The 21,783-nt window shown below is 38.6% G+C and overlaps 1 protein-coding gene across 1 annotated transcript in view; it reads left to right on the top strand.

The window, feature by feature from the left end:
* LOC137502975 (zinc finger protein 345-like) overlaps nucleotides 1–20,500 on the top strand; it is a 58,173-nt gene extending 37,673 nt beyond the window's left edge. The window contains exons 4-5 of the mRNA XM_068230256.1: nucleotides 10,738–10,820; nucleotides 20,266–20,500. Coding sequence (XP_068086357.1) covers nucleotides 10,738–10,820; nucleotides 20,266–20,500 — 318 coding nt within the window. The remainder of the gene's footprint in view (nucleotides 1–10,737; nucleotides 10,821–20,265) is intronic.
* The last annotated feature ends 1,283 nt before the right edge of the window (nucleotides 20,501–21,783 follow it).

The following is a 21,783-nucleotide window of genomic DNA, read 5'->3' as shown; positions in this document are numbered from 1 at the left end:
AACTGTACGGTTACATCAGTTAGATTGGGTTAAAATGGAATAATGAATGATAATTTAGGAATTACGGTAATCTGCATGGACTTGCCTTTTACTGTCATTCAGATGAAAATGTTTGGAGAGTCTTGGCCTACTTTTCTTTGAGGTCGTCTTGCTCTCATTCCAGCAGTAAACAGCTCTCGTTTCACAGTCCTGGCTGCTACCAATGACCCATAATCTGCTAATTTTTCACGTAAATCCAAACTAATAACCTCGCGATTGTTTACTGACAAATTAATCAGTTTTGCTTCCTCCTTGGGGGTTAGTTTCTTCTTTCGCAAACAGTTTCCAGCACGTTGTTGACATTTTGTCTTCCCATTATCTTCACATTTTAAAATTGTATTTACTGATCGCTGTGATATTTGCAATCTAGAAGCTATCACTTGCTGTGAATTACGTTTCTCAACAAGTATCTCTCTGACAGTCCCTTTTTTGGCGAAAGGTCCTTTCGTCTCCCCATAACCTCAAAATTTTATAGTTCTTTGAAACCACTCTTAAAAATCATCAACTGAACATGTGAATAATATCAATAATGCATGAAACATACAGAATGCACAGTCTTAACAATAGGTCACATTATTTACTTCCATACAGCAGCAATATGCAGATATAGACAATAAACAACAGGACATGAGCGCTAACAAAAAGACACAAAACCATGTGAATAATGAAATTACACTGTGGTTCTCACTGTAGCCACTGTATGAAAAAATGTACATTAGTGAAGACCGGGATATCCTAAGGGGTAACTTTACCACCAAAGGAGTTCAAGGATTAGGCTATGAAGTTCAATAATTTACATAAAGATAGAAATATATCTTTTACTCTAATAATTTGGCCACGTCTGGAGTATTTCTAGAAAATAGAACTCATAGCATTAGAGTAGGTGAAGCTTTATTTGATCTTGAAACAATTATGGGATTGGGTCCCACAATGTATTATTATGAGACCTTCATTTTCTGATATATATATGCACACAATATGAATGTATGTCTCTCTGTTAGGTCATCAGCCCAGAGGCTGGTTGGATCCTCAAATAGCATCACTAAAGGCTATGCAGTTATAGGGAAACCACAAAAACCAATGGCAGTACCAAAATGAGGCATACTAGGCAAGATGAGGAGTGAGGTAGTTTGCCAATGCTTTCCCCACTGGGCCAGACAGTGTTATTGTAGCACAACTAACCCTATGAGCATCACCTTTCATGACACTCAGACACACTGGTTGTACTCTGAATGTCATTAATCAACACCACCCATACTCCAGCAGCTTCCATATTGTCACAGCCACGGATGAGACTGGAAATTCAGTGGAAGCTACTCTTTGCTCCAGCCTGTGCCAAGAGATGGATGCAAAAGTACTGTATCCATCAAGAAATGACAGCAGGCGGAAACAATATGAATAAAGAACTGAAAGGAAAGATAAGGCTCTTTGTAATAAATGAGTTTCAGGATTGTGAGTGACTACAAAAAGACCTCGACAATATTGTAATGTATTGCTATGTTATATTGGTATGTTATATTGAAAAGTCAGGTTGTGTGTTGCACAATTAATTGTTGTGTTGATGGGTTGATAGTTCTTCATGGGATCTCTGTAAGTATCTAGGTATTCATGATAAGGATAGATCTTCATTGTGGTAATCACATAAACAGGATTGAATTTAAAATTTACAGATCTCTTAATGAGATTATGAGGTTATTTAGGGGTTTTAAAGGAGAGGGTGTATAAACCTCCATCAAGGCCACAATGAGAGTATGAGACTGTTACCAGTATTACTTGAGTAGAGAACAGGAAATAATCCACAGAAACAGCTCCATTTCTTGCAGGTAATTTCTGACAAAAGGGTTGTGTTACAGAGATGTTGCGAAGTTTCGGCTAGGAAGACTTGGAGAAAGGGGACAAGCTGTTCGATTAAGCAGTATATTCTGAGATGTCATTGGAGAGATGGCTTGGAATGACGTCAGTTAATGAAGAAATTTAATGTTCTTTAAATGTAGGAAAAGTCACAACATGAGGTTAAGATGGAATTCAAGGGGATAAATTTATCCAAATATTCACTTGTAGGAAGATGATTTAGTGATTGAAATAATTTACCAAGGGAATCGTTTCATACATTTGCACAATATTTTTCTATATAAACAACCGAACGGCCTAAATGCTATTGATTGATTGATTGATTGATTGATTGATTGATTGATTGATTGATTGATTGATTGATTGATTGGGTGTACAGAGAGGGATGATGGATATTTCTGAGGTTATGGTTCAAGCAATGTCCAATTGTTGGGAAAATGGTAGGAATAATATGGGATTATTTAATATTACAGTGAAGTGTTTTGGGAAAGAAATAACATGGAAATGAACAAAGAGGTGACAAGTCAAGACATCTATAGAAATATGGAAACAGGCGAATGTGAATATAAGAGGACAAAGGAAATAGCTAGTCATTGTGGTTATAGGGATCAACAGAAACGGAAAGAGTAGCAAGGAATAGTATTGGGTAAGGATTTGTAGATATTTATTTATTTATTTATGTATTTATTTATTTATTTATGTATGTATGTATGTATGTATGTATGTATGTATGTATGTATGTATGTATGTATGTATGTATGTATGTATGTATGTATGTATGTATGTATGTATGTATTTATTTATTTATTTATTTATTTATTTATTTATTTATTTATTTATTTATTTATTTATTTATTTATTTATTTATTTATTTATTTATTTATTTATTTATTTATTTATTTATTTATTTATTTATTTATTTATTTATTTATTTATTTATTTATTTATTTATTTATTTATTTATTTATTTATTTATTTATTTATTTATTTATTTATTTATTTATTTATTTATTTATTTATTTATTTATTTATTTATTTATTTATTTATTTATTTATTTATTTATTTATTTATTTATTTATTTATTTATTTATTTATTTATTTATTTATTTATTTATTTATTTATTTATTTATTTATTTATTTATTTATTTATTTATTTATTTATTTATTTATTTATTTATTTATTTATTTATTTATTTATTTATTTATTTATTTATTTATTTATTTATTTATTTATTTATTTATTTATTTATTTATTTATTTATTTATTTATTTATTTATTTATTTATTTATTTATTTATTTATTTATTTATTTATTTATTTATTTATTTATTTATTTATTTATTTATTTATTTATTTATTTATTTATTTATTTATTTATTTATTTATTTATTTATTTATTTATTTATTTATTTATTTATTTATTTATTTATTTATTTATTTATTTATTTATTTATTTATTTATTTATTTATTTATTTATTTATTTATTTATTTATTTATTTATTTATTTATTTATTTATTTATTTATTTATTTATTTATTTATTTATTTATTTATTTATTTATTTATTTATTTATTTATTTATTTATTTATTTATTTATTTATTTATTTATTATTCGCAGTCACGAGCGAGACATCGGGAAGTGCGGACGTGTGAATGAGCTGAGGTGCGCAATATGGGAATAACGATACAGCAATACAGGCTAAGAATTGGAAGATGGCATGGTGCAAGGCAGTGTTGGAAGGAAGGTGGAGTTGAGAGAGGAAGAGAAAATAGTGGTTATAAAGGACTGTTGGAGATTATGTTGTGTGCGACGGTTATTGCGACGCTGCTGGTGGTAGGAGGTATAGAAAAAAATCCGGGTCCAAACCAGGGACCGTTCGGCTGGGAGGAGCTTGAAGAGATCAAGAGAGTGGTGAAGGAAGCAAGCAAAGGAGAAGAAATTAAGGAAATGATGCAGGAACACCAGGCAACCCAAATGAAGGAGATGAAGGACTTAAAATGTTTTATAAAAGAAGAAATTGGAGGTGTAAATGACAAGTTAGCGGAGATAGAAGATGAGGTAGGGAGCTTGAAAAAGAAGGTGGTGGTACTGGAAGAGGAATTAACAGCAATGAAGAGAGAAGTGAGGTTAGCGAGGAACGAATCAGCAAGAAAAAATGTGTTTGTGTATGGTGTACCTGAGGAAGGAACAGAATCAAAAGTGGAATTAGTATTGAAAGTGGTGGACATAGTTTCGAACAAAATGAAGATTAACTTTTCTGAAGTTGATATAGATGATATATATAGAGTGGGAAGGAACAAGGGACATAGGCCGGTGAAGTTAAGATTAATATCAACCCTGATGGCTGATATACTTCTGAGGAATGCTGGAAATTTGAAAGGATCGAACATTTATTTGAAGGCTGAGATAGAGAAAGAAGACAGGATGCGGTCGGATGTCTATAAGCGGCATATGTGGCGTGCTAGAGCGCAGGGATTGCGAGTCAAGATAGTGGGGAGGTGTCTGGTTACTTCCGGCAGAAATTGGTCGCGATCGTGGACACAGGAGGAACTGCTGAGGATGGAAAATTGTGAGGAGGAAATGAGTTGCAGAAATCGAGAGCAGGGCGACATCAGTACGGAGAAGGAAGAGAGAAGAGGGGACTGCGGCGTCAGCGGGCAGGTAGCGAAGACAGCAGAGTCCTTGGTGAGTCAGAACAGCCCAGGAAGGAGTGAATCAACAAGTAGGACACTAGACCGAAGTGAAGTGGATACAGGTAGTGAAGAGGTGACGGGAAGGGAAAGGAGTCAGGGTAGTGACTCAACCTCCCCGAATAGGAATAATGCAGTAATAAACCTGGAGAGAAAGCAGGCGTTAAATAAGGCGAGATCCTTAAGCTTAAAAGATCTATGGGGTGGGAAAAAAGGCTCTGGCACGGAAAAGGGGAAGGATGGGGGTGAGAAGAATGAGAGGGGTGGGGTGGAGCCAAAAGGAAGAATTACTAGAAGTAAGGGGGGAAGTGGTGAAATGCAGAAGTATAGGGAGGGAGGGGGAGGAAATAAATAACTAGATATGGTGATAGGGATGCTGAATATTGAGGGGTTGATGGGGAAGTTAGGGAATAAGGAAATTGTGGATTTAGTGAAAGATTTTGAGATTATTGCTCTAGTAGAGACGTGGTTAGGGAAGGGGGTTGAAATTACGTGGGACGGTTATAGAGTAGTTAACGTGTTAAGGAAAAAAATAGGGAAGAGGGGCCGAAACCCAGGGGGCATAGTAGTTTTAATAAGAAATGAGATAGCTGAATGGGTGGAGACGTTACAGACTAGGGTAGAAGGGGTAGTGTGGTTGAGAGTAAAAATGGGGAAGGGGGCAGCGGAAGCAATTTGTCTGGCACTGCTTTATAACCATCCGAGCGATTCAGTGTATGCAAATAAACATTTTTTTGACGAACTGATTGAAGAAATAAACACAATTAAAGGAATGTATGTAGAAGATGGGATGATTTTATTGGGGGATTGGAATGCGAGAGTGAGCAATAGAGTACCGGTATACGAGAAAGAAGTAAAAGTAGACGGGGTACTGCAAAGGAAGAGTAAGGATAATGTTGTAAATAGTTATGGAGAAAGGTTATTAGTAGAACATTTATTTATTTTAAATGGGTGGATGAAGGCGGATAGTGTGGGAGATTTGACGTATATTACAACAAATGGAGGGAGTGTGGTGGACATAGGAATAAGCTCAGAGATAGCGTTAAGGAGAATAATAAGTTTTGAGGTGTTAGAATATGGGTTGACAGAACATATGCCTATCAAAATAAAATTGAGAACGTTGGTCGCTGATGAGAAGGGAAAGATGGAGGAAAGTAAGGAGAGGTATAAGAATGGAGGATGGAAGTATGTATGGGATGATAATACTAAAGAGAAATTAAGACGGCATTTGAAAGAGGAGGGAGATATATTAAGGGTAGGAATTGAAAGGGCGGTAGAAGGGAATGATATGGATAACGTGCTAAAATTAATTGAGTTCCCTGTATGGAGGGTGGGGAAGAAAGTGAGGAGAAGGGTAGAGGGAAAAAAGAATAAAATGAATGGATGGTTTGATGAAGACTGTACGAGAAAACGTGAGGTTGTAATGAGAGCCCTAGCGGAGTTTAGGAAGGAGGGTGTGCAAGAAAAAAGGAAGGAATATTGTAAATTGAGAAGGGAATATAAGGAGGTATTGAATGAGAAGAAAAGAGGATGGAAGGAGGCGGAAGCTGAAAAAATAAATATATATTGTAGAGAGAAGAAATTTGAGAGAATTTGGGAGTCAATAAACAAGATTAGAAGAACGAAACCGGAGGGGAAGGGGGATAAAATAGGAGAAAACGAGTGGGTTAGGCATTTTAAAAGGCTTTTAGAAGGGGAGAGGAAATTGGGTAGAGAAATAGACAAGTCACAAATTGGAAGGGAACTGGAAGTAGGCATTACAATATTGGATGGGGAGATAACAAGGCAGGAGGTAATTACAGTATTAAAAAATGCTAGACCCAAGGCTGCAGGAGGTGTGAATGGTATTTCCAATAGTGTATGGAAAGAGGTAGGGGCAAATGAACCGATGTTGAGAGGGATTGTGAAATTCTTTAATAGGTTGCTGGAAACGGGGAAATTTCCTAGAGAATGGAGGAAGGGGGTATTATGCCCTATTTATAAAAATAAAGGAGCTAGTAGTGATCCAAACAACTATAGAGGAATTACACTCCTAGACTCGCTATCAAAGGTGTACACAGGGGTTTTGGCGAATAGGATAACAAATTGGGCGGAACAGTACGGTAGGATATCTGAGTTCCAAAATGGATTTAGGAAAGGATGTAATACAGTTGATAATGTTTGGATTCTGGACACTTTGATTACAAAGTATGTGAGGATAGCAGGGCGTAAATTATTTATAGCAGCGATTGATTTAGAAAAAGCCTTTGATACGGTCAGTAGGGAGGCGCTATTTTTGAGATTAGGGGAGGTTGGAATGTCGAAAAAAATGAGGGTGGCAATTGAAACTATTTATGAGGAAGTGTTTGTGATGATTAAATTGCAGGATGGAAGGTTGAGTAAGTGTTTTGAGTCAAAAAGCGGGGTGAGACAGGGTTGTAAGCTATCCCCGATATTATTTATATTATTTATAAATAATATTTTAGAGGGTCATGGTGGAGACGCATGGCAATGCCCTTGGGTAGGAAAAATGGAGGTTCCGGGGTTGCTATTCGCGGATGACCTATTGATCTTGGCTTTGACGGCAAATGGCTTGCAAAAAGGGTTGGACAAGGTAGTTGAATATACTAGGAAATGGTCTCTCAGAGTAAATGTAAGAAAGACTCAGATAATGGTGTGTAGGAAAAGGGGTGGGAGAAAGAATAAGGAAGTCTGGAGGCTTGAGCAGGAAGAAATTAAACCAGGGGGGAAAATTGAGTACCTAGGTGTAATAATTAGTAAGAATGCTTCTTGGAAAAATCAGTGTAAGAAGGCAAAACTTAAAGGAAGAGGAGCGCTTGCTGTAGTAGGAGTATTAGAAAAGAAATTTCCAGACGTTAAATACAAAATTCAGAAAACGGTGTTTAAATCACTGGTAATGGGCAAAATGCTATTTGGGGTTGAAGTATGGGGAATGGAGGAAGGCAGGAGTGAACTAAACCAGGTGGTGGCGAAATTTAGCAAGATCATGATGGACCTACCGAATTGTACAGCCAATGCCGGGGCCAGATTAGTCTGTAAAGAATCGATAGAGGTTGAAATTGCTAAGAGGGTGTTCAAGTACTGGATGAGATTGGAGGAAGGGAAGGGTGGGGCGTTAGTACAAGAAACGTTTAATTTTCAGAAAGGTATGACGAATGAAGGTTACTGGGTGAATAAGTGCAAAAAATGGTTACAAAAGATTGGATTGGGGGTATATGGAGAGGTCTGGGGGGATGGTAGGAATAAATGGGTATGGGAAAGGATAAAGGGAAGACTACTAGATACTGAAAGACAGAGCTTAATAGAGGAATGTAGAGAGAGAGTCTCTTTATCAGTATTAAATAAATTGGTGGAAGTAATAAACCCGAAAACAGAGTTTGAGGGTAGAAGGGATAAGAGAGGTTTGTATTGGTGGGTATTGGGTCTTCCGAGGAATAGGGGGTGGGTTGGTAGTGAGAATAGGGATAGATGTGTGTTATGTGGAGAGAAGTGGGAGGACCTGCATATTTTTAATCAATGCCGACCTTTGGCGGAGATAAAGATCAAACTACTAAGTAAGAAGGAGCTGCATATGGTAGGGGAAAGCTATAAGATAACATCTTGGTTATGTAGAGAGTGGGAGAAAGGAACGAATATAGCGAAATTCTTAAATGTGGCCAGAGGTATATTTATAAAGAAATTGAGGGAGTAACAGGGGTTGTGCAGATAATGTGGTTCGTGTTGAGGGAGAAAGGGGGAAGGCATTCTGCTCAGAGGAATGGATATCCGCCCTGAGCAAATGCGGGAAGGGTATCATGGTAATCATGATATCAGAAGAGGGGGCTGTAGTGTTAGGGGAAAGGGGGAGAACACCTTGCCCTGTGGAAAGGTGATCCGCCTGGGGCAAAGGGAAAGCCTGAGAAAATTAGGTAAGCGTTGAGAAAAAGGGAGGTTGAGTAGGTTTGGGGGTAGTGTAAAGCTTAGGTGGAAGTAAAAAAAAAAAAAAAAAAAAAAAAAAAGCGAGTTGACTGAGTGAACTAATGGACTTGGAATGGAGTACTGTCTGTTGGTGTGTAAATGAGGAGTGTAAAAAAAATGGATTGTTTAAGTGTATTTGTGTGAGGAGGGAGTATGAAGAAGGTATATGTGATAGAATTGTGATAGATTAAGTGGGAATGTAGTTAAGGAGAAAATGTTGGCAGTATGGAAATTATGAAAGTAGGTCAAAAAAAAACTCTTTTAAAAAGAATTTAAATGGTGTAGATGCCTTGATGAGGGGTGTAAAAATTGAGGGATTCTTGATGTTTATGTATTAAGTTTAATAGGATGGAAGAAATGGGATCTAACAGTTTGATGTAATTGAGGTGTTGTAGACTGAGAAGACGGAGTGAACTAATGGATTTGGAATGGAAACTGTTTGTTTGTGTGTAAGTGAAATGTTTAAAAAAAAAGTCAAATTGTTTTAAGTGCGATATAAACTGATTGTTAGTTGATGTTTAAGTCTGAAGCTTAATAAGGTGAGTCGGTTTGATATATGAAGTGTGGTGCGGTAGGTGGAGAAGACTGAGTGAACTAATGGACTTCGAATGAAAAAAGTTTGTCTGTGTAAAAAAAAAAAAAGTGTTAATTGTTTTAGGTGCGTTGATGAGGGATTTTAAATGGTTGTTAGCTGATGTTTAAGTCTTAAGTTTTTATAAGGTGAGATGTAAATAGCGGGAGTAGTGAGTGAGAGGTGAGGGTGATGTATCAAGGGAAGAGGGAGGGGTGGGGGACTTGACCCCACTCCAAAGAAGATAGACTTGAGCATGTCCGCACGGAAATGAAAAGGATAGGGAAGGTAGTGTGCTGACAAGGGACAAGAGTATGTGTGACGTACATAGCGGAAGTGTGTTGCAGGCCACCTGTTGGGTCTGGTTTCAGCCAGGGTGGCTTGTAACACATGATAAGGAAAGGAACACAGTGTTTGTCAGCGAGGGTCGGTGAGATACGATACCAGTTCTCACGTGGCAAGGCTGGTGGCTGCTGTAGACGGGTTGGTGGGCGTGTGTTCCATGCCAGGGCTGTTGCAGCGACCAGTTTAATTTTTCTTTTTTTTTTAGGTGGTAGTCAGGGGTTGGGCTTTGGGTAGTTAGTAGTGCGGTATCGTCCTGCATGTGTGCTGGCTATCCGCGTACGTGTGGGATGATACTGAGTAGATGTAGAGGTAGTAAATGTAGTTAAGTAGTTTTAAGAGATATGTAGTTGTTATTATTGCTTGTTTTCCTTTGTTTCGCTCTGTCTGTCTTTATTGCCTGTAAGCCGATGGTGTACACTAGGGTGGGCAATAAAGATATGTATGTATGTATGTATGTATTTATTTATTTATTTATTTATTTATTTATTTATTTATTTATTTATTTATTTATTTTCCTTAAATTGGACATGTACAAACATACGGAAGTGCCTCCATCCCCACATGAATGTGTAATTATACTCTGCGGAATTTTCACAAATATGGAGGCAATTTTAATTTTACATATTTACAAATTTTCCTCTTTTTCTTTGCTACTTTGTCTACTGCTATTTTGCAATGTGTTCTTTTTCACGTTCTTATCTCTCTTATCAGTTGTCTGAAAAGCAGTGGCAAAAGGGACTTGGGTTAAGAGGCAGCAGGTCCTTATGCAAGTTAGGTTCCAAAAGAGTAAAAAAAAATATAATATGTAACTGCAATATAAATTTTAATCTAATAGCTGTTGTATAGTATTATTTGAAATAATTCCACATATTGTATATCCGTTGATTATGTTTGTAAATACAGAAGATGTTATAGGTAGAATTTTGTAAATAATATAAATATATTAAGGATTAGCTGTGTGTTTAATAGAAAAAAAATTCAGTATGATTTGTATAATACTGCATTTTAGGAAATTGTCTTCTTCTCTGTTCATTTAAAATTTACTGCTTGATAATAAGGTAATTTTATGTACCATTCGCCACCAAAGTAGACACCTTTTGCAATTAAAGTGATTTTGACGTAATTGTTCCTTTCCACTCTTATATTTTTAAAATGGGAGAAAAATTAATTATACTCTTTTTTGCCACTATGAAATTTATTTTCTCAGCTGTTTCTTGTTTAGGCCTGTATATTTTACTCCCTTACCTCTTTATTCTACTTTTCTTATCTCTTACTTGTAGCCCTTCGAAGATATTAAGGAGGAAATATTCATAGAAGAGCATACTGATGATCAGCTGTTGCCATACATCAAAGAAGAAACAAAGTACGTACACAACAAATCCTATACAATCTGGAGCAGGTCGTATCTATTCACACTTGTGTTCAGTAGTGGTTGGTTTATCTCCAAATGCCTGCCATTTTCATCAGTTTAATCCTTTCTTTACAAGGTTTCATTTATACACTAATATCTTAGAATTCTATTGGTTAAGTGTATCTAAAATATTCAGGAACTTTAAGATCATATTTAAGGTTCCGTCATGTAGTTTTACTGTACATATATACAAAAATAATCTCTGGTAAAGCTAGACATTTTTGAAGTGTGTTTGTTTTCAATGCCTTTAAGCAACCTTGAAAAATATGTTCTTTCTTTCACTGTCACTGCATCATTTGTTCATCACATTCTCATCATCTGAAATGTCATCTGCTACTATTACCTCCAGATAGTCTCAGTAATTGTGTTCGTTCGTACTGTACCAGGAACCTTGTATGGCCTGGAACAATTTTATTTAATGGAAGTCAGCGCAACGGGACGACCCTAGCAAGCGAAGTAGCGCAACGGAACGGCTTGGGCATGCATACAGCAAGCACGCTACATCACGCTCCTGCTCCTGATATTGTCGAACATACTAGAAGAAATTGTATTAACTGTGGAACCCATTGAGATATCAACGAATGAGATACGCCATCGTATAGCCCATTATTTAAAGGCAAACACACTGCAATTTCATTAATTTTGGCCTACGGATCTCAGGAGTAATTCGGGTATAAAGAAACTTGATTTTTTCACGAGGGGGGAGCTGACCTCTGCAGATTGGTATAAGAGAACGGGGTTATGCCAGGTCAGGTCAGTTCAAATCTCAACTCGCTGCCGTCGTGTGGTCATGTTGTCTCTCGTGAACGTGTTCGCGAGGTTCGAACTCAAGACATCACATCGAACGAACTCTACGGTAAAGTTTTCTACAAGATTTATACAACAGTAACTCGTGTTGGAACTTAGACACTTGAAGTGATATGATACTAAGTTAATAATTTCAAAGTGTTATCAAAGATTTATAATAATTAATCACTTTAGAGACTTAGTACTTTCAGCTGCAAATTGAACAAGTTTAATTGATTTCAACTTGTATTCATATTCGAATGAAACTGACTTTAAACATTCATGAGAAATAAGCGTGTGAATATTAAGACGATTTTCAAGTGAAATAATTGAACATTTAATCTGCCAAACTAATCTATTTCATAATATTCCCTTATATACGTGTGTAATAACAATTGATTGCAGTTTTAATAAGGCTAAACCTCCATCACAAGTGAACAGTATTTGACATTGTATGATATTGCCGTCATATGAACTTGTAAATATCCGCGAATTAAGTATTTCGTTATGGCGAATAAGACTTTGATTTTCGTGTGTAAATATGTTACAACTGTGGTTCAACCTGAATAGTGAATCCATTCTAATGAGCAATAACAATTATCTACCAGTGATTAAGCATTAGAAAAAATGCACGTTGTAAAATACCGTGCCGATTTTACGACTTACAAGCATAGGACACTCACAAGTTAATCTTGTCAGTTAAACTTTTCCGTGTTTGTAAAGTTTGTAAGTGACAAGCTGAAACCCTGACCGAGTGCCTATTTTGGAAATGTCCACATTGTTGTAAGCAAAAAATGTTTGTGGCATTGAATTTATGTTTGTTCCAGTGTAGGGGTCACACTTGCTGATTGTCGCCAAGTCCAACTTTTCATTTTAGTGCTCTTTGTCAGTCACGTGCTTATAGCATGTTCTTTACAAACACATTTACACAATTAGTGTTATCTAATAAAATGGACAAGTACAAGTGAAGTTTTAAATTTGTGCAGGTTGCCTAAAAAACTCAGAATTCTTCAAGTAAGTGAATTTATTTTCTCATAAAAGTAGGTAAATTATAATGTAATTTTGTAATATTATTTTAAAATTGTAATTTTTATGACTGACGTTAAAATGTAGCACAATTGTACATCCTGTTTTCAAACATTTAATGCAGTATTGTTGTTTGAACTGTAGGTGTGCCATTGGACTACTTGCTAATTATTTTTGCTGTCACACCGTTGTTGGTTACTGTGTGAAACGATCTTCGATAATCCCTGGGAGATGATTGTATAATCACAGATTGGTGCCCCTGACCGAGCCCCTGTATTGGCATGTCCTGCAGTGGCTAGTCATAGCCTAAGGTTTGACTTTAATCCAGATTAGTGATGGAAACTATGAATTCTGAAAGATTTTATTTTGTGGGTGATTAGAGTCTTCTCGACAGTTATGTGACGCATTGACTTATTCCTACTGTACATTCTCAACTAGTAGCAATAAATATTCATTTCAGTCCTCTGAACTACCCAGTACTAGCTTACACTCCCTCATTAGTCAGAGCAGAACCATGCACACAACTGAAGATAGCCCAAATATGTACACTCTTCAAGGTTCAAATTCTGCTGTTTCTTTGTAATTCCTGTGTAACAGGACACTATAGGCTATGTTAGAGAACAATCTTGTATTGTGACCACCAATAAAAATGTTGCTTATGAATACTTTTCATACACAAAATGCACATTTCCATTTTTGGATGGAGTTTAAATAAACTTTCTTTACCAGGCGAGTTGGCCATGCGGTTAGGAGCGCGCAGCTGTGAGCTCGCATCCGGGAGATAGTGGGTTCGAACCACACTGTCAGCAGCCCTGAAGATGGTTTTCCGTGGTTTCCCATTTTCACACCAGGCAAATGCTGGGGCTGTACCTTAATTAAAGCCACAGCCACTTCCTTCCCTTTCCTAGGCCTTTCCTGTCCCATCATTGCCATATGACCTATCTGTGTCGGTGCGACATACAGCAACTAGCAAAAAATAAAGTAAATAAATAAAAAATAAACTTTCTTCTTCCTAAACATATCTTGTGCAGAGGCACTCGCAAACCAGCAAAGCGACAAGCTTTTTGTGTGTATGCCCTTGGTATATAAGGCAGAGAACAGTCCATTGCTACGTAGCTTAGTCCATTGTATACCATAGATTTTAGATCCTTCTGAAAGATTCAGTTGACCGGATCTTATCTACTGCTTCCCACTTTGTTTATATCTCTCCTCAGGTGCTATGGTATCTTGACTCTTATTTCAGCAGTCTACAAGTATCATGCAGCATCTTAAATGCCTTCGTCTAAAATGTCTAAGATATTTGCCATATCACTTCGGTACTGAATTAAGTATGAGCAGGTTATAAGTTTCATAAAATTTCATAATTATTGATGACTTGTGGAAAAACACATATTTATGAGTTTACCATTTAGTGATGAGATTAGATTACCTTCCATTTGTGGAGAGACATATCGCCCTGAGCTAAATAATTAGTGATGAGGCTAACTTCCGTTTGTGTTGAGACACATGGTCCTGAACTAAACACTTAGTGTTGCGGTGTTCTTCCACTTGTAGAGTGTAGACTATCATATGGCCCTGAGGTGACCTCTTCGTGCCATTCTTCCTTGGTCTTTATAGATGTGATCAGGGTGAAAATAACAAATTAATTATTACGATTGTCTGCTATCTCTGACGGATGTAAGCAGAAATATACATACATACATACATACATACATCATCATTACAGACAGCCTTTCAGCATTCAGTGTGCAAGCAGAAATATTGAATTACAAAATTCCATTCAGGCTAGAATACACTTATGGACTCCCCTCTTGTTGGTACTCGTATAATTTCACTGAATATTCAAACCGTCTTTCCCGATTAACACAGATATTCCTGAATTTTTAATTTTGTTGAGTTATATATTTTTTCATAATGCACGTAAACACGAAATACAGAAGCGTTCTGTCATTCAAACACTATTTTGTGGAAATAAGACCTAATAGATATTGGACATAGACTGTAAGGTACAGAATTGAACATACTAAGTTGAATGATAGGATGTCTGTATTATCCATTGTACCTTAATTTTTAAAACTGATATTCATCAATCTGCTTCGTGTTATTCTGCTTCTTTAGTGTTAGCCTGCCTGGTGGCAGGGTCCGGTGTCTTCAGTTAGTTCAGTCTCGGGCCATGTTCGTATGTAGCCACACAGCCATCAGTCCGTTGTGCACTTTATCTGTCCTCTGCTGTCTTTTTCGTCCCTTGCGCCGCGTTTCACCAACTTTCTATGTATGCGCTGAATTTCCCAATATATCATCCTCTGCACGCAACATATGGCCAAACCAGCGCACACGCCTTTCCTCAATTTTCTTCTGGATCGGTGCGATGCCAGAAGGTTTTCTTATAACATCATTTGAAATATGATCCAGTCTAGTTATTCCAGCCTTCCACCTAAGCATCTTCGTATCCATGATGCTTAGTTGGCGTTCTGCCTCTTTATCTGGTCAGCAATCGTTGCCATAGAAAACGACAGGACGGATAGCAGTTTAGTAGGTCTTAGATTTCGGATGGTTCTTCATCCGACGGTCGCTAGGGCACCCGTTGTCATTCTCAACTTCAGCCAGGCTTTGCATATCCTCAAGTTGACTTCATCAGTAAGCCGGCCATCATCACAGATTGTGGAGCCAAGATACTTAAATTTCTCTACTCGTACTATATATTCACCGTCAACATGAATGGTTCCAACTTCTCGACGATGTAATGTCATATATTCTGTCTTCTTTTTGTTAAGGCGCGAGACGTATTGCGCTAGTCGATTGTTCCTATCTTCTGTTTGGCGCTTATTCTCTGCAGCATTTGCATAGAGAAGTTTCCATGGTATTGGACTGTGCAAGTCTGATGTAATGGTGTCCATCACAAGAATGAACCGCAGGCAGGGCCTTGGTGGACTTCTACAGTTATGCGGAAGTCATCAGCCGCTCCTGCAGCAGCTTGAACCTAACTCCTTGGTTCTTAGTAGAACAGTTATACCCTCTCAAGAAGGTGCTCTGGAATGCCATGTTCTTGTAGTGCTGACTAATGAGGAAGTCCTTCTCAGGGTCCAGAAAGTCGTGATGAAGCCTCTTATTCTTTTCACAGTGTCTCTAACGTAACAGCCTTGTAGCGTGGATTGCTCCCGTTGTGCCACAATTTTACACAAAACCAGCTTTGATTGTTGTACGTTTGGCTGAATTACTAATCCTTTTGTCGAAGATTTGTTCGAAATCTGTCATTGCGTGGCTCAGAAGTATGATGGAGCGGTAATTAGAAAATTCGTCAGGGTTTCCCTTATTTTTTAATGGATATTCCGTCATCAATCTGTTGGTTTTTGACCTTCTTTGGTGATCTGGTTGAATAGCTTGCTTTAGCCACACTGCTGCATCCCCCCAGAGGGAAACAAAACTCTAACGGAACATAATCAGGACAGATGGATTTCCCTGGAGTCATTTCCTTCAGCAAAGTCTGGACTTCGGTGACGTCAATTTCCTACATTTGACCATCAACAGCGGAGGGGATTGGGATTGGTAGATACGGAAATTCCAAGATTGAAATTTTGTCAAAGTGGTTCCTCCAGTCGAGAAGCAAACCGTCTTGTTTCCTCATTGATGCTGTAAAAAGGTTGGATATAATACGTTTTGTCTTGCCTCTATTTGACTAGCCGTTAAATATTCCGCTCGTTTTCGCGCATGTCAATTTGCATATATAGACCTGCTTACCGCTTTGCTTTTGTTACAGCAACGACCTCCTTCACATTACTATTGGCTGCTTTGTAGGCATTCCAACGAGCACGACACTCGTGGTACAGCTGTTTATTCAACCGTACTGAACACTTAACATATTCGGTCCGAAGCCATGTGCCATACTTATTCCGTCGTTGTCGTCGCTCTGACTTAGTGTTTCCAAGAATTGAGCTGCGGCGTCTTCCAGTTTAGTCCGGCTCGCTTGAACTGTGGTGAGTTATGGCACTGTAGCTTTTGCAACAACGTTGTCCTTATTATTCAGTTGCCACGATTTGATCCCATTTAGTCCATTTCCTGCGAAGTATTGGGCTCTTGGTGACTTTATCCGTGGCATGCAGATGGCTGGTCGATGTTGCATCGCAACGGTTTCGTAAGGAACAACTGTTGTCTCTAGAACATCTTTGAGATTCCTTCGTCCCAAAAGGATGTAGTCAGTGTGAGTTGGATGGGAGCCACTGTAGTACGTGACTAGATGAATATCACGTTTTTGAACTGTGTTTTCGCGATGATCAGTTTCTGCGTAATCGGGAATTAGTTGACCATCATCGTTCTTCTGAACATACTCATGAATGCCATGGAATGTGTGTGCTTCTTTCCTTCGTCCGACACGTCCATGCAGATCACCGGCAACGATAAGATAGTCAGCGGTCGTCTTGCCAGACAGTGCCCAGAAGGCATCTTTGGTTCCACTGCCCAGCCAGTTTGTGGAGCGTTCCATAGAATCATTGGAATATCCTTCTCTCCCCGTTGTGGACGAGTTACCTCAAGCGATTTTCATACTTTTGCACCTCAGAGACTGAACCGCCGAATTTTGCTGGTATAACGATGCCAACGCTATTACTTGTTCTTCGGCTTCCGTTATACATCAGTTAGTAACTGCACCTCGTGTCGCATAACTTTTCCCTCTCCATCATTTTCCCTGCACGCCACAGATGCCTATATGCCTTCTCTCAGTTGTGGCTAATTTGCTACTTCATCCAGACATAGTTCAGTGATGCGATATTGAATGTGGGTGCTCGCTTGTTTAGCAATCACAGCCCGCACTGGTAACCCTTGCCTACTTTTCATGCTGACTGGGCCCTGCCAAGCGCGTCCCTTCCAGGAGACGTCCTAACCTTCGTTCCGATTCCATGAGACATATTTCTGTAATCACGTGGCGGTATTATTTTACGGCCGGCTTGTCTTGAAGCATTTTAGAGCTCATGACAGCATGTAGTTACGCCGTTCCGGACATGGGGTACAGACGCATTTTCAGCCGCTCCTCTAGAGATGAAACGCTCCGCTCCTTCCTGTTAACTTGCAGAAGAGTAAGGTACCTCTTCTCTCAACTGCTCCGTACCGAACGTCTCCATCTCCGCCAAAATTGTCATTAAGGACTTCGTGCCTGTTTGCTCCGCGAGAACTATTATATTTTGCTCAAGCCTACCAGCAGGCCAGTAGGCAACCCGTATCCGTCACCTGGGACTGCGACATATTACACCAATATAGCTGGTTCGTGGAGAATATTTATCAATGCAAAATAAATACCATTGTACTGAAAAAGTAATTGTTAACCTGATAAATCACTTGTCACAAAAATTACGCATTCACGTAAAGAAGAAATGACACAGACTTTTGCACCTTTTGCCTGCCACAAAACGTATGACATAAAATCCATGGTCATATTCTCTGTCCCCTGTTGCCTAGTTGTGTCAACATCAATATCTTGTATGATGATCAAGAGGTCTAGCCTGTCGTATCTGGAATCAATGTCCTACTTTTATTTGTCCACTTATTTTCTCCTAAGAGTGTAGTAACAACACGTGGTCGAGCCTTACATTACACTGCTTCTGAGGAAGTTATGCATTCGACTGGGCCATGTGAATTCGCCTGTTGTAACGGATCTGACCTTTAACCAATAAATTTATATTTCTCGCTCTACTTTCCTAGAATATGTTGGACCACTCTGCGGTGGAAAGACAGGCTCAGACTTGAAGCTATGTTATCAATCCACTAAAAATAATCACGTTGTCCGTGATCTTTTGATATAAAGGAATCTCATTCCTTCCTTTTCACAGGATCACTATCCACCACGGTTCGACTCAACGTCCTGTCGTCGCGAATTTTGGCTAAAGCCTTGATTTTCATGCTCCTTCTAGACGTAGTATTAAAGGAACACTAGTAGAATATTCATAGACACGATAGCTTGCATTTGGGTTCAAATTCAGGATATCAGATAATTGTAATAAAACACTACCCCCAAGCCATATTTTTGTTGCCTGTGTAATGTCTGTGACAACAGTGTCTGGCGGAGAACAGAAAGCGTCAGTGTTAGGGAAAGAGCTGTCATCTGCTTGTTATATTTCATCTTTCCCTGGATTTCATTAGGATTAGTGGTTTCCATTTTGCATACTTCTTCTTATGACGTCGTCTCCCTCCGAAGATTGGCGATATAATTGATTATGGTTGATTATGGTTACACGCGAAACGGCAGCACGGATGATTTCTATAGGCTTATGTCCATACCACCGCCGCAGGTCTTTCAGCCAGAAATTTTTCCGTCTTCCCACAGATCTTTTATCTTCGATCTTCCCTTGAATGATCAGTCGGAGAAATTCATATCGTTCACCTCTTATGATGTGCCCAAAGTAGCTGAGCTCACGCTCCTTGATGGTTATGAGAAGCTCTTTCTTCTTGGTCAAGATGTTGAGGACTTCGTCATTTGTCCTCTAGTCTACCCAAGATATTCGGAGTATTCTTCTGTATAAGTACATTTCAAAAGATTCAATCTGCTTCTCCAATAAAGGGCTGAGCGTCCACCCTTGGAAACCATACAGAAGGACAGAAAAGTCATCACGACGTAGCATTCGAACTCTGAGCTGGAGGATGAGTTCTCGGCTGGTGAGTAAGGTCGTCATGGTATTAAAGTTATTTTTTGCTTGTCCAATCCTGGATAAGAATTCACATTTTGAACCACAATGCTGGTTCACAAGAATTCCAAGAGATTTGATGGAAGATACTTGTTGGACTATGTTGTTGTTGACGTAAAGGGAGGCCTGTTTTGTTGCATACCGCCTCTGTTAAAGACAGCAATTAAGACGTAGACTGATGTAGGTCATGATAGTAAGTATGAACTCCCTTGTATAAACCTACTGTCCTATCTGTAGGTAGGTTCTGTTTGATTGCACATCAATGTTACGTAATTAGAAATAACCACAATGTGATGAAATAGAATGCTAAACTGATATTATAACAATGTACAAATTCAATATGTACGTTTTTTGTGACCGTAAATAACGTTCATAGAAGATTAGCCGTGGTTCAGCTGACTGTCGGTAAACAATGTTCTCAACTTTACTAATATCTACAAAACTGAGATTCTCTCGAACAACCTCAACAACAAGGGCTTTTACAAAAATAATTACTTGCCTGCCACTAAGTGCAGAGCGTTTGAATAACATCAAAACTCCAAAGCATATCCCGTCTTTATGTAGAAGAACAGACATATATGGATTTCAGTAGATAAATGTGCGCCGTATTAAAGAGCTTGTTTTCTACTTTTAGACTCTACCACTTCTCATGCATTCTTTAAATAGGGTTGTCTCCCTATAAAATTTTTCATTCCTAAATCGTCAGGAGTTTCTTGTGCGTGATATCGTGATTCTAGGGAAAAGACGCAGCACATCCTCGTAACAAGTGAGAGCTTTTGAAATTTAAGTCTACACTCTGAATTTGATCTCAGATGTTGTTTACTCTCAGGAATGTGATATTCATGTGAAATAAAATCTCTGCATGTGGTATCTTTTTTTTGCTAGTTGCTTTACGTTGTAATTTGTCACTGTAGATCGAGACCCGAGGTGAGCTATGCATATCATCAACCTCCGGATGGCGGAGCACCTTGTTTTGGGTGCAATGGGTGCGGTAAAGTCATGGCCGGGAAGTTGGGGCTCTTGACACATCTGAAGAGACACAAAGATGATCGACTCTTGAAGTGTGATCATTGTGGAAAGCTGTTCAATAGCGGATGCAACTTGTCAGAACACCTCAGGAACCACCCGCTCTCAGTGGGGGGGTATTGACGTAAGTGCTTCACAAAGAGGAACATGCTCACAGAGCACATGCGGTTGCATAAAAGTCGGAAAGATAACGTATGCTCAGTATGTCATAAAAAGTACAGGAATTTGTGGTACTTAACCAATCACATGAGGTCTCCTACAGGCGAGAAGCCATTCTGGTGCAATATCTGTGCCAAGTCATACAACGCACAATCCTCTCTTGCACGACACACACAAACACACACAGGTGTCAGATCTTATGGTTGCAATGTCTGTGGTAAATTCTTCATCCGGAATGAGGAACTAGTTCGTCATACTCTAACTCACACAGCCGCGACGCAACACTTTTGCAATGTCTGTGGCGAATTCTTCAGCAGGAAATCCCATGTAGCTCGTCATATGCGTATTCATACGAGTGAGAATCGTTACTGGTGCAGTACCTGTAGGAAACCCTTCGCTGAGCGAACCACACTCGCTATACATATGCGGACTCACACAGGCGAGAGGCCATACATTTGTAAAGTCTGTGGTAAGTCCTTCAGGAAGAAAATCGTTCTAACAGAGCATTTACGGACACATACGGGCGAGAAGCCGTACTGTTGTAATGTCTGTGGCAAATTCTTCAGGCAGAAAACCGTTCTCACAGAGCATTTACGGACACATACGGGCGAGAAGCAGTATTGCTGTAATGTGTGTGGCAAATTCTTCAGGCAGAAAACTGTTCTAAGATATCATTTGCAGACACATACAGGAGAGAAGCCATTCTATTGCAACATTTGTGGCAAGTCATTCAGCCGGAAACCCTTTTTCGCACTTCACATACTTACTCATACAGGTGTGAGGGCACACAGGTGTAATTATTGTGGCAAATCGTTCAGCACGAAACGCTACCTCACTTGTCATATGCGTACTCATACGGGAGAAATGCTGTACTGGTGCAATACCTGTAAAAAGGGCTTTAACTTCAAAAGTACACTCTCGATACATATGCGAACTCATACAGAGGAGAGGCCATACCGGTGTAATGTCTGTGACAAGTCCTTCAAGCAAAAATGCAGTCTAACATATCATATGCGGACACATACGGGCGACAAGCCCTTCTGTTGCAATGTCTGTGTTAAGTCATTCAGTCGGAAATCCCACCTCGGAAGTCACATAAAAACTCACAATGGTGGGAGGAAAAACTGATGGAATTATTGCGGCAAATCGTTCAGCACGAACTGCTATCGGTCTTGAAATGCGAGTATTTACACGGGAGAGAAACCTTACTGCTGCAGAACCTGTTAAGTTCTCTTTACCAACACTCA

This window comes from Anabrus simplex, chromosome 14 (assembly GCF_040414725.1).
Source record: "Anabrus simplex isolate iqAnaSimp1 chromosome 14, ASM4041472v1, whole genome shotgun sequence".
Classification (NCBI taxonomy): domain Eukaryota; kingdom Metazoa; phylum Arthropoda; class Insecta; order Orthoptera; family Tettigoniidae; genus Anabrus; species Anabrus simplex.
Note: the sequence above shows the minus strand (reverse complement) of the source record. Positions and strands in the feature narration are given on the sequence as shown.